Source organism: Cygnus olor, chromosome 20, assembly GCF_009769625.2.
Source record: "Cygnus olor isolate bCygOlo1 chromosome 20, bCygOlo1.pri.v2, whole genome shotgun sequence".
Taxonomy (NCBI): domain Eukaryota; kingdom Metazoa; phylum Chordata; class Aves; order Anseriformes; family Anatidae; genus Cygnus; species Cygnus olor.
The window spans coordinates 7918134-7933183 of NC_049188.1; the positions used below are offsets into that span (position 1 = coordinate 7918134).

The window sequence follows — 15050 nt, forward strand, 5'->3', positions numbered from 1 at the left end:
TGCGTCATTTTGAGTGAGAACTTAACGTGCAGACCAGGGTAAGCTCTCGTTGGTGCACTGCTAACATTTGCTCAGGGAACATACCAAATTGTTGGAAGCAGAAAACAGTCTGGGCGTCCATGAGAATTCAAACAACTTGCACCCTCTTGTGGCTTATTTCTGTAACGTGGTGGAGAAACAAGTTTGTCTCGAAATAAGCAGTGGATCAACTCAATCTGCTCATGATTTAAAAACAGATAGTACCTTAAGTGTGTCTACTTGCATAGGGCTGTCCAGGGACACTGCTTCTGTGGGAGAATTTGCATGCAGTTGGATCAAGCTTTTGGTCTGAAAATTAGCTGTTATCTTGAATTTCTTATTATATTGTTTAGGGGTTACAATTGTTCTAAAGGGATTTCTTTCTTGGGTATATTTCAGACTGGTTCATTCACCTTGGAAGGACATTTAAATGTGCAGGTGACCACTCAGTTTGCAAGATTTGGGTTTACTGTGGCCAGCATTGGAGACATCAACGGGGATGGATATGAGGATATTGCAGTTGGAGCCCCCCTTGAAGATCATCTTTCAAACAGTTCCTCTTTTGGCAGCATTTACATCTTTAATGGTGAAAAGGACAAGATCAAGAGCTCTTTTTCTCAAGTATGTGTCTTGTTGGGACTTGCCACCAGTCCACTATGGGAGGGAAAAGCTTGTATTTCTGTAGCAACAGGCTGGGAGGAAGGACTTTCACATTACATTCCCATTGATGAGTGAGAAATTTGCAGGTGTTGAATGGTTTATGTAAGTCCACAGGCTTCTGCAGCAGACCTGCTCCTTAATTGCAGTTATTCACTTGTCTGCTTAGGCCTGGATTAGACCTGGATTCATGTGCTGCCTATAGAAAAATATATTCTTTTGCAAGCCTGCCCATCTATTACAGGAAGTTAATAGCCAATATTTTGGTGTCAGGAGTGTTGTAAAATCAACCTCACAACAGCCTTATGAAAGAAAGTGTATTTTTCAAAGGACAGGAGGGAGATCCTGACTTATATTTGCTGTTGTGTCTCTCCTATTAGAGAGTAAAAGCCTCTGAAATATCAGCAGGACTCCAGTATTTTGGACAATCCATTGATGGTGGCTTTGATTTCACTAATGATGGTCTCCAAGATATTGCAGTAGGATCACTGGAGAATGTAGTTGTACTCCGGTAGGTAATGAGTGCTACTTTTTAGTATGTTGGGGAAATGTTTCAAAGACAAATTTAGAATCTGTGTTCTAAGCACTGTGTAATGATTCTATTTTTAATTTGGCATTGGACGGACATAAAAAAAAAATCTTTCCCAGTGCTAGAAGAAATCATATAAAATGTAAAGCTGTTAGCTCAAGTTGCAAAGGCTTTTGCCTTTGAATGCCTAAGGCTTTGAGCAAGTATGAGATATGAACATTAAGATCTATGTTAATTGGTTAACATCTGCAATTCAGCACTGATGGTTTGTCATTTAGACAAAAAAATCTTCTTGACAGACCTTGTCTTATTTTCAATCAGATGTCTGGTAGCTGAATGACTTGTGGAGTTTGCAAGGGCTAAGACATGATGGGCAGATTTGATTTTGTTCTTGCGTTTTGTATTTGGAAACAAATTGTTGATAAAGAGAGAATTTTTACCACTAGATAATGAGTTCATCTAATGGAAACATAAACAGTGAGTTTAATTCTGAAACTCTAGCTATATTGGTGTATTTTGGCTGTCTGTTCCTTCAGGCTCATGGGATTTTGTACATTCTCAATGTTCCCAGCAGAAACTGGAACTTCTGTAAATAGGCTAGCTTGGTCCAGGTGAAATATCATGGAAAAGCTGAGCACTTTTTAAGCTTGCTGCCAGGATTTCTTAAAATATTTTTTTCCTGAATGTTTCAAAAATTTAATTCTGTTTCTTATTTGTTCTTCACTGACTAGCTCGAGACCAGTTGTTCACTTTCTCACCAGTATGAGGTTCAACCCTGAGAGAATATTAATTTTCCAGAACAGCAGCATTGTTACAGCAAAACTGTGTTTCAATATAATCTCAGCTTTACCAGTGTCTCAACAAGGTAATAAATGGGAATTGTGATCAGACTAAAATCTATGGTCCTACACCATATTAGAAACTTGGCATTGTAGACAACTTCTGGTACATCTAACAAATTTTGAAAATCTTGCATATTGTATCTCAGTCTAAACTTTCAGATCCTTTGTAGGGTGCATGAGTAGGCAATGTAGGGGTCAATGTAAAAGCTTTTCCGTTTTGCTTGACTTGTGGGAAGATGTTGGAAATATATCACCATGTTTTTTCCTCCTCTGTGAATGCTGGAGCTACAGATCAGAACTCTGTTCCCCTTCATTCACTGACTCTTTGCAATTGCTTTGTTCTGAGCACACAAGAAATTCCCATCTGTGTTTCCAGTGTTTTCACAGTTATACATTCTCTACACGGTGGACTTAGATGTGAAAATGGCAAAGAAGAGATTACAGTTTAAGGATCAGAACACCACAACAAGTGGAAAGCTCTTAGTCAGAGAGCACACATCATGCTCTGAGCTGCAGCTTTTCACGCTGGTAGGTGATGTTGGTCAGACTTACTACAGAAAGAAGGGTTAAGAGGAAAGGATTTTCAATGGAATCTGTACGATGATTAATCTTCCTTGAAATGCAAAATTACTATAATTGGGTGGTTTTTTGGGTGTTAGACTTGCTGAGCATGTTTTATAGCTGAGGGGGATGTGTACCATTTTGATCTGTATTCCTATAAATCAAACTGTCATCCTTTTGGGTATGTGTGAAGTATTTATAATGCAAGAATTGTCAGAGTCATGAAGCTCTAAAGGATTAAAACAAACATAAAGGAAACCATTTTTTACAATGTATAACTGAATCGAGGAACGCATTACCCAGAGGATGTCATGGGATCCAAATGTATAAAATCCCTCAAAAAACATTTGACAAATTTATGGTCCACTGATGGCTACTAAAATCAGTGGCCCAAAGGCAACATCTGAGTCAGAAGGTCCCTAAATATGCCACCTGACGGAAGCTGAAACAGAGATAATGTGTGAAGACTGTTTTGCATTTTAATGCCCAGATATTTTCTCAGTTTCATGTTCTTCCTTTCTTGTAGCCATGTGACTTTGACTGTTTTTCCAATGTTTATCTGAGAGTTAAATATGAGCTCTGTGAGAAAAACGATAGTACGGAGTTTGCTGTTCCTGTGCTTGATAAATATCAGCCATCAGAAATGCATTTTCAGGTAATAAAATACTGAAGAGCTCTTCTCTTTCCAGAATGCAAAGTAATTACTATTAAAAAAATAATAATCATGTTTTTCTTAGCCTTTGTATGTTGCCTTCTCCCCTCTGCTAACTTTTCTAGTTATTGTTGTTGTATTCCAGGTAGACTTTAGGCTGGGGTTTCCCCAAAAGAGATACTCTTAGACTATTAAGAGAATCTCCTCTCTAAGATCCAACCTTTACTTTTGACCACATTCCTCTTGGGCCTCTGTTTAAAATGAGATTAGATGCTACCTGTGACCAAGGCAGATGGGTTTTATGTTTTGTGAAGTACTTTTCGTTATTTGAATGGTGTATTTAGTAGTAACACCTACAAAACTTTTGAGTGAATGGATTTTAAAAATAATGAAAATTAGGTATACATATATAATTTGTTTAGGTTTACTTGTTTCAAAGCAATAGTTGGAAGGCTGCAAACTCCCAATAAACTGAACCTTTAAGTTTGATATCCTGTTTCCTCACTTGCAGTTCAGTACAAGCTAATCTGGCTCTTTTTCACAGTTAGTCTAAAATCCAAATCACAAAGCTCTGTAAAGACGCATCTTTTTGCTACTTAATAGGTGTCTTAAACCACAATTCAATATTTAATTAGCAGTCAATAAAGCATAGGACAGAAAAGTTAGTATAACTTAGCACTGAGCAATAATGAACACTAATCACCATAGTTGCTGTAGTCTTAGGGATTATGATGATACATTTATACCCTAACAATAATTCATGATATTCTTGACTGTTGGTCAGTATTGCTTATTACTTGTGCACCCAACAGCTAACTATTAATTTTCACTGAACTTCTGCAGAAACATCAGCCACAGACAGTAGATTTTTATTATTTAATAAAACTATTGCTAAAGGAAGTAACCTCATCGCTACAAAATAGTGTGCCTGTAAAATGGCATAGCATATGAAAATGTTTATTCAAGAAAAACACATTGTCCCTGGAATAGAAATTAACATTGTTGTCCTGTGGCAACCAAGGTATAAACAGCTGGCAATTATTTAACAAGACCTTACCCCCACTGAAGACTTCATGTCCTAATGAAAACAGAACTTTTCCTGGGAGTTAAATTACAAACTTCACTACTTACTACATCACTAGAGGGTCCTTTATGTCCAACTTCTCCTTAATCGAGGTCATGGGAATTTTGATTTTCAGAGAAGGACCCCCGTATGTATGTGCATACGTAAAGATCTGCTAAACCTGCTACCTTGGAAAAATCAGGACTGTTAAATTTTAACTTGATCTGTGTTTGCTTTCAGTTGCCTTACAAGAAGGACTGCAACAAGACCATCTGTACTGCTCATTTAACTTTGACAAGTCAGATCCAGTGAGTCAATGTAGCTGTATTACTTGGATTTTTTATTTAGCATTCATATGACAGGTCATCTTTGTGCATAAGGCATTTTGTTTGCTTCACTGTAAAAAGTTACCCTGGAGATTCACTGGAAAGCTAATCAACTGGAACAATGTTTAAAAGCTGCTCATGTAAAAGAGAAATGAAAAAATGTTACCTAAAGTTTGGAGATAACTGCTTTATTTATTTATTAAGAAGAAAGCATTTTCCTACACACCCTGAATAATAATGAATAATTAATTGGGCTGTTGTGTTATCCTATGTGTGAAAGTACTTCAAGGGAGTAATTACCAGAACCAAAATGGGTCTCTTATTTACTAACAAAGCTTAGGAAATTACATGTAACCTAACATTTTTCTCTCTGCTTCTAGAAGAGAATTAGTGGTGGGCTACACTAAAGAAGTGTCCATGAATTTTTTACTAAATAACAGTGGAGATGACTCATACATGACAACTATGGTCTTGAACTATCCTAAAAATCTCCATTTTAAGAAGGTGACAGCCGAGGTAAGATCATAGAACAACTCTTCAGCTAGTTGCAGAAAGAAAACAGTGCTGAAAGAAAACACAACTCAGCCTCCCATTCATTTACTACCTAAGTAAATCTTGAATCAAGGTTGGGGGAGGGACAGTATTTCAGTTGTCAGAAATACAGCCTGAATTACTAGATTTATCTAAGACTCCCAAGCTTTTATTGGGCTACTTGCACCTAATTTGTTTTATGGGAGCAGACAGAATTGAATTTCCCAACAAAAGCCTCCTTGTTCTGTTGGCAGCCATCCTCTCCTGCTATTCACTGTGGCCAGCCAATACCCTTCACTTCTGTGGAGTTATCCTTGAACTGCAGAATTGGGCATCCAGTGTTCAAGAAGACAACTGTAAGTAGAGATGATAATTTTCATTTCTCCCTTCCTCTAAATGGTACTTTGAGTAGCTGTGCTGGCATCCCCTATCTTTACAGTTAGGCCATAGCCTCTCTGCTTTCAAATTCAGCTTGTCACCCACATGCGTTTTCTCAAGACAAGTGATAATTTCCAAATTCCTGTACATTAACTCTTCCACAGAGGAATGCTGAGCAGAAAATACATTAGCCGTCATGTTTTAACAGTATCCTGGTGAGTTAAAGACTGTATTTACAGGGTAATCAATATTTTGTTATATCTTTCTCTTTCCTCAAAATAGGCCAACTTCTCTGTGATTTGGCAATTAGATGAAAGTGTATTCCCAAATAAGTCTGCAATCACTGTTAATATCACCAAGTGAGTATTGCTATTTTCACCACTAAATACACTGTAAAAGAAATTCTATAATTCCTATTCAGTATCCATACTATTTATCAGTCACTGGCTTCACAAAATTGTACTTGTCCTTTTCGACCTTCTAAAGTGTTTGGACCCATATAAAAAAAATCTTTCCTTTATTATTTTAGCTTTGCTCTTACTTTATTTCAGTAAAAGATAGAATATCCCTTAAGTTCCTAATTTAAGTATAGTATATATTTAAAACCTTGTGTTTCCTGAACTAGAAAACTTGGTTCTGACATCCTCCTTTGTTATCAGAGAAAACAGACAAGTAACATAATCCAGCTCTGTTCCAAGTAGAACTATTATTCCAAATAGTCAGGATGAGGATGTATTCATATTATTTTTCTCGATCGGGGCTTTCTAGTATGGGGAAGTTACTATTCCTTTCTTGTCACGTTCCTCTCATTAACTTGAATGGGACTGATTAGCAAACAGCACTTTATTAAACAGCATTTTTAAAAAGGAAATGAGGACTCATCTCTGGCAACTTCATTGCAAGCACACTTTAAGGCAAAGGTTTATACATGAGTTTAATGTCCAGTTTTTTTGAAGGGTAGAAGCTTTTAAATTTTGATTAATTAAAGCATTATTACATATTCACAGATTAATGCTGCTTTGTGGGGAAATATTCCAAGGCAACGGCAGCTTCCAAAATCCATAATAATGCAGTAATGTTGGAGTAGCCCTTCAGTACGTTAACCCATAGGAGAGCAGGATGGCACCCCTCCTTTCATAAGTTACTGCACTCTGTGTTTCCATCCCTCTTGTATAGCCAGTATCCACAATTTGGAAACCATAGAAATAGAAAACCAAAGCAGGCAGATGATAAAGCTGTTTCATCAATCCTTTTTTTTTCTTTTAAAGCATAAATGAAAATAGCACCATTCTGACTGAAAAACATGTCCTTGATGTCAGATATGCGTTCACTGCAGTTCTTACCAAGTAAGTTTTAAGAATATTCAATTGCATTATATTACTTTAGTCAATTAGAGGAAAAAGGGTTGAGAGGATGCCTGGCAGGATTCCAGCACAATTTCCATCTTAATAGTTTCAAGCACTGCAGATTGTCAAGTTGCTTTCTGTGGTATAAGACAGCAAGAGTCTGGAAGACGGAACAACAAAACATCATAGGGAGATAACTAGGGTCAAATATAAACCCTTAACTATTTAACTGATTAAAAAATACCTTCAAGACTGCCTCAAAGATGCATCTAATTGATAGACTGTATATATGCCCGTATATAGACTGTGTAGCTAACATTCCTGTTTAACAAATTTGATCATGCTACCTCCTTATTACTTAATGCATGTGGGTCATTGGATATACTAATGTTCAATAATAATTAAATTCAATGTTCACTTAGTTTTAATTTATCTTCTTCTACAGGCCAGTTTCTTTAATGTACATGAACGTTCGCCAAGGACTACTTGAAAACAAAGAATTTAAATTTAATGTAAGTATAGCTTCAAATTTAGTTCATCTCATCTGTCTGCAATCAGGAAGAAAGAACACTTACCTTGTGCATTTTATTCCGTAGATAAATGGAGAAAACCCCTTTAATGCTACCATCAAGTTACAGATTTGGGTTCCTGTCAGTGTACAAGGTCAGAACATAGCAACTGTCAAAAATGCATCAGGAACACAGGTACTTCTTTTTTTTTTTTTCCATAACACAATACCTCTTCACTGGCCCTTACAGAGGAAAAAAGGTTGTTTATTGCAGATTAGGATTTTTTTAAAGCTACACTACAGAAACTTCAGGAAATTACATTTTATAGCATTATTCCAAGTACATGTTGGACCAAACTGAGCAAAAGTTCATTTTAAAAACTAAGTCAAAAGGTAGGTTTTTCCTCCCTTTGTATCCCTAACTGGGCTAACAATATTTACCTTTGTCCATCTTTTTGTTTGTTTTAATTTGTAAGAAATAAATATAGTAAGGGAAGAACTTCTAATAATCTAAGTGGAATTCAGGACATGAACTAAGTCTGAAGAAATCTTTTCCCTCCACCTCCACTGTCAAGTCTGTTCCCTTCCACCCTTACCCCTCAAAAAAGTACATACGGAAACATCTTAAAGCACGTGGCTTTTTTTGTGCATTTTTACACATTTTTCATAGCTTACTTTACATACTGGTAACTGATCATAACATTTCTTCATCGTGCCAACATTTAAAAAGACCATACAGAAAAATGACAAAGGGGAAAGGGGCATCGGTGACTTAGTTCTTGGAAGCACTGTGCTCCTTTACTCACTGGAAGAGGCTGCTGCTATGCAAAACTTCACTGGCAGACCCAAAGGTCAGTACTTCTTTATGGAACTTAACGAGCTGCTGCTTTATTTTTCTCATGGCAGAAGTTGATTCTTTTTTCTTGTAAGCCATATCTTTCAAAAGTTTATCTGACAAATAGTGCAACCAGAGGACATTGCTGTGTGGATGATAGTCAGTCCAGCTGTTGGAGTTCTCTGCTTTCATTTGCCTGTAGATATCAAACTGGTAGTCTCCTGTGCCTTGGAACAGCTCTTCATCAGTGGAAAGGTCACAAAAAACAGTTAACCCATCTTTCTCCAGCCGAGACAAGGTATAATCTATGATGTTGACATGGATACCTCTTGTGGGGATTGTGCACATCATCCCATTCAACACATAATTAAGCTCTTTGACATCTGTTTTCTTTACCAGCACATTCCCCCAGTGTAAGTCTCTGTGCTCAAAGTGCAGTTCCTGTTCTGCCACAGCCAGGGAAGCAGTCACCTGGTGCAAAATGCTTTTTGCTGAAGCTACCGAACTCAAGCTGTTTCTCATGTTCTCCAAGTCACTGCCTCCAAATTCAAACTCCAGAACCATGAAGAGTTGCTCTTTCCCAAAAAGGTCTGGCCGATCATTTTCTGATCCTGTTACTTTGTCGTATTTGTCCCAAGCTTCTAAGAGATACTTAGGATAGGCCCCTTGAACACAGTGCACGGAGTACAACCTAACGAACCCTACAGTCCTGTTCACAGACTCTTCAGATAGAAGACTGAGTTCCTTTGAAATTATTATCTCTGGTAGAATCTCCCCAAAGCTTTTTTGAGATTCACCATTCACTCTTTCAGTCCCCTCAATGGGAATTATTTTTAAGGCCACAGGTCCTCTCTTACTGTCAATCTGGAAAACCTCTCCAAACACCCCTTCTCCAATTTTCTTGCAATCTTTCATCTTATCTAAGGGAATGCATTCCTCAAAAGTGATAGGTCTCTCCTGGTGGCATTCCCCAAACACCTTCTCTGCATCCGTAAGCATTACCTCCAGGACTGAACAGGAATTCCTGGGAGCCAGCAGTACCATGGAAGAAGCAGACAAAGCACAGTACTGAGTCATACTAGAAGTTGGGGTTTCTTGGTGCCCTGTAACCTCGGAATTCACAAAAGGGGTACAAAGGATGCTATTGTAGGAACACTCGTCTGCAGTAACTTTCTTTTTCTTATGGAAGGACAGAGACGCTCGAAGTCTACCCCAGGTATGGGAGTTATTGAGGAATGAAGAATCGTTGTCTCTTGTATCTACAGGCATCTCCTGACCACCCTTCTTCCTTCCTTTTGGTCTCAGTTGTGGTCTGAAAAAAGAGTTATTAGTGTGCTGCTGTCTCCTATTTTTGAGTCTTTGGGGACAGAGCCTCATTTGCCTATCCCACCGCCTGGCACTGAAGCCACTGATGCAAGCTCTTCTACAGGCACTTCCCTCTGCAGAACTGACCTTGGTGTTTTTATTTTTATACTCTACCATTCCTTGAGGGCCCAAAGGCGACACTGGCTTCTGGCAGGAAGGTTGAGCGTCTGCCTTTTTGTCAGCTTGCATGCTTGTCAGCCACAGCGACACCTCCTGACGGTTCAAGACCACCACTGGCATAGGCTGGTGCTTGGTTTTGCCTCTCTGACCGCTCAGGCTTCCTTCCGTTGAATCTCTCTCTACATCATCGCGTGGTTCTTCAGCCCTGGCACCAGCATACGGGGTGGAGTGCAGGGGCTCGCTGTTAGCGGGAGGAGTGCTTGTGCTTTGCTGCAGGAACAGGGGTCCCCGCACGGACGCCCTCAGAACCCTGCTGGCCCTTTGTGACAAGCCCCTCTCACCGCACCCACCCAAGGCTTTGGACCAAGCCAGCCCCCTCCCCTTCTTGCTCCCGCTCGGCGACGCCTCCCCCTCCTCCGCATCTCCCCTCAACGACTGGGGCGTGCTGGGCCCGCTGCCCAGCGAGGCGTCCCGCCCCTTTCGGGGCGACGAGAAGAGCTCCAGGCTGCCCTGCAGCCCCGAGCCTCCCTCCAGCCTGCTGCTGAGCTCGGCCGGCGGCGGGCGGCGGCTGCGGCGGGGCGCCAAGTGCGGGGTGCTGCAGAGCAGGGGGCGCCGAGCCCCGTGGGACGGCCCCTGGCGGCGGCGGCGGCGGGCGGCGGCGGGCGGCAGCGGGGAGGGCGACGGGGAGCTCAGGACGGCCGGGGCGGGCGGCCGGTTCTCCTTCTCATCCTTCTCCTCGCTGGCGGCGCCGCGCCGGCTCCGCAGACACCGAGCCCGGGCGGGGCGCTCGCACAGCGGCTGCCGGCGGCGCTTCCCGGGCGGAGAGAAGTCGGGGTCGTCCGAGGCGGCGGAGAGGGCGCTGGAGCAGGCGGAGCTGGAGCCGGCCGAGGTGGAGCTGAAGAGCCGCCTGCGGTCCTGAGGCGGCGAAATCCAGCGAGCGGGCTGCGGCAGCAGGCGGAGGTGGCCGCCGCGCCGCGAGTACGTGCGGAGCAGCCGCGGCTGTACCGGCATGGCCTGGCTGGGCCTGCCCGAGGGGAGCCGCGGCGCCCGCACGCCGCCGTTTCAAACGGGGCCTCGCGAGACTGCGGGAGGGCGGCGGGCGGGAGCGGGGCGGGGCGGGGCGGCCACAGGCTCAAAATGGCGGATGGTGGAACGGAGCTGCGGAGATCGTACGGTGGTCGCCCCCTGCTGAGCAGAGTCGCCCCGAGCACCTTGCGCAGGGTGGTGTTCAGGCGGGTTTTGGATATCTCCAGAGGAGAATCCCCAGCCTCTATGAGCAGCCTGTCCCAGCGCTCTGTCACCCTCACAGGAAGGAAGTGTCCCCCTTATGTTGACCTGGAACCTTCTGTGCTTCAGTTTGTGCCTGTTGCCTCTCGTCCTGTCACTGGGCACAACTAAAGAGAGACCAGCTCCATCTTCTCAACACCTTTCCCTCAGACATTCATGTATATTAATGAGGTCTGCAATCAGTCTTCCCTTTTTCAGGCTAAACAGGCCTGGTTCTTTCAGCCTATCCTCATATGACAGGTGCTCCAGTCCTCTTAATTGTCTTAGTAGCCCTCTCTGAGCTCACTCCAGTAGTTCCATGCCCTACTTGTACCAGGAAGCCCACAACTGGACACAGCACTCCAGGTGTGGCCTCACCGGGGCTGAGTAGAGGGGTAGGATCACCTCCCTTAGCCTGCTAGCAACACTCTTCCAAATGCAGCCCAGTTCTTGTGCTATGGGCTGTGGGAGGAGTGGCTGGGAAGGAAAAGGAGCTGGGGTGTTGGTCGGTGCTCGCCTGAGTGTGAGCCCACAGTGTGCCCAGGTGGCCAAGAAGGCCAATGGTATCCTGACTCGGGTCAGGAATAGTGTGGCCAGCAGGAGCATGGAGGTGATTGTCCCCTTGTATTCTGCTCTGGTGAGGCCACAACTCAGTTCAGTTTTGGGCCCCTCAGTACAAGAAGGACATCAAGGCCCTGGAACGTGTCTGGAGAAGGGCCACAAAGCTGTTGAAGGTCCTGGAACACAAGTCCTGTGAGGAGTGGCTGAGGGAACTGGGGTCGTTTAGTCTGGAGAAGAGGAGGCTCAGGGGAGACCTTATTGCTCTCTACATCTACCTTAAGGGAAATGGTGGGGAGCTGGGGGTTGGCCTCTTCTTGCAGATAGCCAGTGATAGGACTAGAGGGAATGGCCTCAAGTTGCCTCAGGGGAGGTACAAGTTGGAAATTAGGAGACGTTTCTTCTCAGAAAGAGTAGTCAGACATTGGAACAGGTTGCCCAGGGAGGTGGTGGAGTCACCGGCCCTGGGGGTGTTCAAGGAGAGGTTGGACGTGGTGCTTAGGGACATGGTTCAGTGGGTGATATTGGTGGTAGGGGAATGATTGGACCAGATGATCTTGAAGGTCTTCTCCAACCTTAATGATTCTGTGATTCCTCTGGGCTGGGGCTGTCCCAGCCTTCGCAGCATCACCACACTGCTCTGTACACGCATCGGCATCGTGGCCAAGGCACTGAGCTGTAACTGTTCAACTTCAGGGTACAACAGAGTGCAGAGTCAGCGATGAACTGGTGCCTCATCTAAGGGACTATTCCAACAGCGCAGAACTAGAGGTGAGCCGGGTTGGTCCCTGCTGCTGTTGCAGCAGTTTACCACGAGGTGACAGGATGGGTACCCGTGGCATCCAGGGAGTTTACCCGCGGTTGACATCCCTCTCGTTGCAGGTCATACAGGACGTGGAGTATCAGTGCGTGTATTGTTCCATCCAAGCAGATAATGAAAACATCACCGTGGCAGCTGAATTGTCCTTAATTAACGCAGACCAGGTATATGCGAAAGACTGCACTTCTCTGGGTTTGTTTGCTAAAATCTGCTAGCTGCCAGGGGTTTCATGCAAGGATTTCTTCTGCATCCCAGCAGAGATTTTGCTCTTCTGTATATGATGCTATTTTCTGACCCTGTGGAACAAAAGTGATGTTTTATTCATGGCAGAGCCTCCCAGGAGGCACTTGGCTCTTAAAAGAGCTGCTGCATTCTCCTTACTTCCTTCAGAAATTGCTGCATGTGAAATGATTGTTTCAGTATCACAAGCTTTGGTCTAGACAATTTCTCATTACTGATAGTTGCATGGAAAGAGATGTATGCAGTGTTCAGCTTGGTGGCAGCACTATACAGGGTAGTTCTCACAGTCTGAAGAGGGATTTGCTGTTGCAACATGCAATGCTTTTTTTTTTTTTTCCCCCCTCCAGAAAAGACTGAAAAGTAACTCATGTTTTGCTCCTTCTACTTCTTACTCCATAGTTCTTGAAAAGAAGAATTGACCTCCTGATCCCTGGAAAAATCACCTTCAACAGGCAACTATATCAGGGGCTGAAAGAAGAGGAACATAATGCTGAGGTATCTGAGCATTGTGCAGGCAGCTTGGTCCTCTTTAGGGGCAGGAACAAGTGAGAAATCCAGCTGGTTTTGCTGAACCCAGAGAACCAATGAAGTCCCCAGAATTAAATCCTGGGACCTTTAAAGCAAACAGCTTTTCCACTATTGAGTTTAGTGAAATCAGGTTTTGATCATAGGACAAAAACAAAGGGAGGATGTTTGCTAGTGCGTGTCAACAATCTGAGAAGTTCTATGTTGAACTCTGTCCTCTAACATGTCTGGCTAACACAGAGACCTCTTGTCTTCTCAAGGATTTCAACATGAATAATCCTCCTCTTTCCCTTGGAAACTCATGGTTTTTATTCTGAAGATTGTCACTGGTGACTTTTGTAATCACTGTAAACTCATAATGAAGACTTAGTAAATTTAATTCCCTTGACTAGTCTTGGAATAATAATAAAAAACAAACAAACAAAACCCTTTCATACTGTATTACAAAGTACCTGCAGAGGTAGATTAATGAGGCATCTAGCATAGAGTTTAAAGTTTGAATGCTAGCTCAAACTAAATAGCTTTCTCAGTTAAAAGCTGATGAGAAAAAGATAACTGGGCTTCAGTGTGTGATAATTTGGCCTTGATTCTGTTTCAGATAACTCTTATCTTCCTGAAAGAGGAAGTGTTTGATCCTGTACCTACTGTCATAGGAAGCTCTATTGGTGGACTTCTCTTGCTGTTGTTCATTATTCTGCTCCTCTGGAAGGTGGGTATCCTTCACGCATACACAACAAAACAGATATTGTTTTGTTAGATGCATGCATGTTTTTAAGATTTCTCCAAGTATGAAAGCAGTTTTCTCAAATGCTCATTGAAGGACCTCTGCCACTTACTGTTGTAAGACCTCGATCTTACATTTTGAGCTATTTTAAGCGTTGCAGTATAGCCTCTAAAGACCTATTTTGAAGTGCTTTCCCGAATGCTTGAATGTTTTGAGGTGTTATAGATGTTCTGAAGAGTTTTGAACAATGTCAGCCTTTAGGCTTATAGTTCTGTCAGAAGTCATACCTGGGTTGCATCCTGCATTTATTCATTCACTTACTGCGACTCTGACAGGGAAAAACTTGGAATTTTCTTCTTCTTTTTAAGAAAAGGGAAAAATCAGTGCATTCACAAAGACTTAACAAGTTCTTTTTTTTTTTTTTCCTCAGCTTGGCTTTTTCAAAAGAAAATATAAGATCATGATGGAGCAAGAAGATACTTCCTGAAGACTAAGCTGGCCAAAGCAGAACCCTCTGCATTCTGTCACCGTCTTTTTGGAAATACCAGAGTCAAAGTCTGGCTAAGATGCAAAATGATTCTTGTTCCCTGAGCTGGGATAGATCTATAGGACTCCAGACTTTGGGACTCCTCCAAGTTCCTGTTCTGACCATAGGGGCCCTGCGCTTTTGGGCAATCTAGTTGTGTGCTTGTTTCATTTGAGCTCACCACTCATCATAGAAGGGCTGTCTGGCATTGATAAACTAGACTCCCCATGACATATTTTGCTTTAATGTAGAAATGCTAGGAAAAAATCAGCTTGGAGCCTGTTATATTGGATTATAGTCTTAATTGTGATGCCGAGTGGTTCTTAAAATGATTTTAATACTGAGTAGCTTCAGAATAGATTAAAATAGAAATAGATTAGTGGAAGCTTCCTATTCTGCTATTGCTAATGAAAATGTAGAGACAAGCATTTTGCATATAAGTGTATATACTTATATATGAGAATATATATATAAATTTGTCTATTTTAATACAGTAGAATATGTTCCTTGATATCTCTGGTTCTTGGAATGATAAGTATATATGTGGTGATTTGGGTATTGTACTTTACAGGGTCATTTCTGGTTTTGCATTTTCAGTTGCTTTCAGATCCTGATATGGTCACAAATAAAAATTTGCATTATGGGCCTAATTGTCAATTT

At 42.3% G+C, this 15050-nt stretch overlaps 2 protein-coding genes across 6 annotated transcripts in view; one reads left to right on the top strand and one right to left on the bottom strand.

Moving 5' to 3' along the window:
* The window catches only part of ITGAE (integrin subunit alpha E), a 31858-nt gene extending 16817 nt beyond the window's left edge, over window positions 1-15041 (top strand). For 4 of the 5 annotated variants that reach the window (XM_040532765.1, XM_040532764.1, XM_040532766.1 and 1 more), the window contains 17 exons: window positions 418-639; window positions 1056-1186; window positions 1936-2069; window positions 2423-2574; window positions 3134-3262; window positions 4563-4630; window positions 5029-5164; window positions 5434-5535; window positions 5840-5916; window positions 6826-6903; window positions 7349-7415; window positions 7500-7607; window positions 12252-12326; window positions 12438-12539; window positions 13015-13110; window positions 13739-13849; window positions 14295-15041. In XM_040532765.1, coding sequence (XP_040388699.1) covers window positions 418-639; window positions 1056-1186; window positions 1936-2069; window positions 2423-2574; window positions 3134-3262; window positions 4563-4630; window positions 5029-5164; window positions 5434-5535; window positions 5840-5916; window positions 6826-6903; window positions 7349-7415; window positions 7500-7607; window positions 12252-12326; window positions 12438-12539; window positions 13015-13110; window positions 13739-13849; window positions 14295-14351 — 1845 coding nt within the window. In that variant the 3' untranslated portion in view covers window positions 14352-15041. Of the gene's footprint in view, window positions 1-417; window positions 640-1055; window positions 1187-1935; window positions 2070-2422; window positions 2575-3133; window positions 3263-4562; window positions 4631-5028; window positions 5165-5433; window positions 5536-5839; window positions 5917-6825; window positions 6904-7348; window positions 7416-7499; window positions 7608-12171; window positions 12327-12437; window positions 12540-13014; window positions 13111-13738; window positions 13850-14294 lie in introns of those variants that run through there. The other variant, XR_005814031.1, reaches the window with a different exon arrangement.
* Window positions 7866-12533, bottom strand: HASPIN (histone H3 associated protein kinase). Its single transcript, XM_040532768.1, has 3 exons — window positions 12440-12533; window positions 12253-12328; window positions 7866-10710 (listed from the first exon to the last, which is right to left on the bottom strand). Exons 2-3 carry the CDS (start codon window positions 12291-12293, stop codon window positions 8214-8216), a joined length of 2538 nt encoding a protein of 845 aa, XP_040388702.1. The 5' UTR covers window positions 12294-12328; window positions 12440-12533; the 3' UTR covers window positions 7866-8213.
* Window positions 15042-15050: the final 9 nt, after the last annotated feature.

What these genes read in the sequence shown, in the direction of transcription:
- HASPIN (XM_040532768.1), bottom strand. Translation starts at nt 12,293, where the DNA reads ATGAGGCACCAGTTCATCGCTGACTCTGCACTCTGTTGTAC. An exon ending in GACTCTGCACTCTGTTGTAC is followed by an intron (nt 10,711 to 12,252) that starts CCTGAAGTTGAA and finishes GCTCCGCACGTA; the next exon opens with CTCGCGGCGCGGCGGCCACC.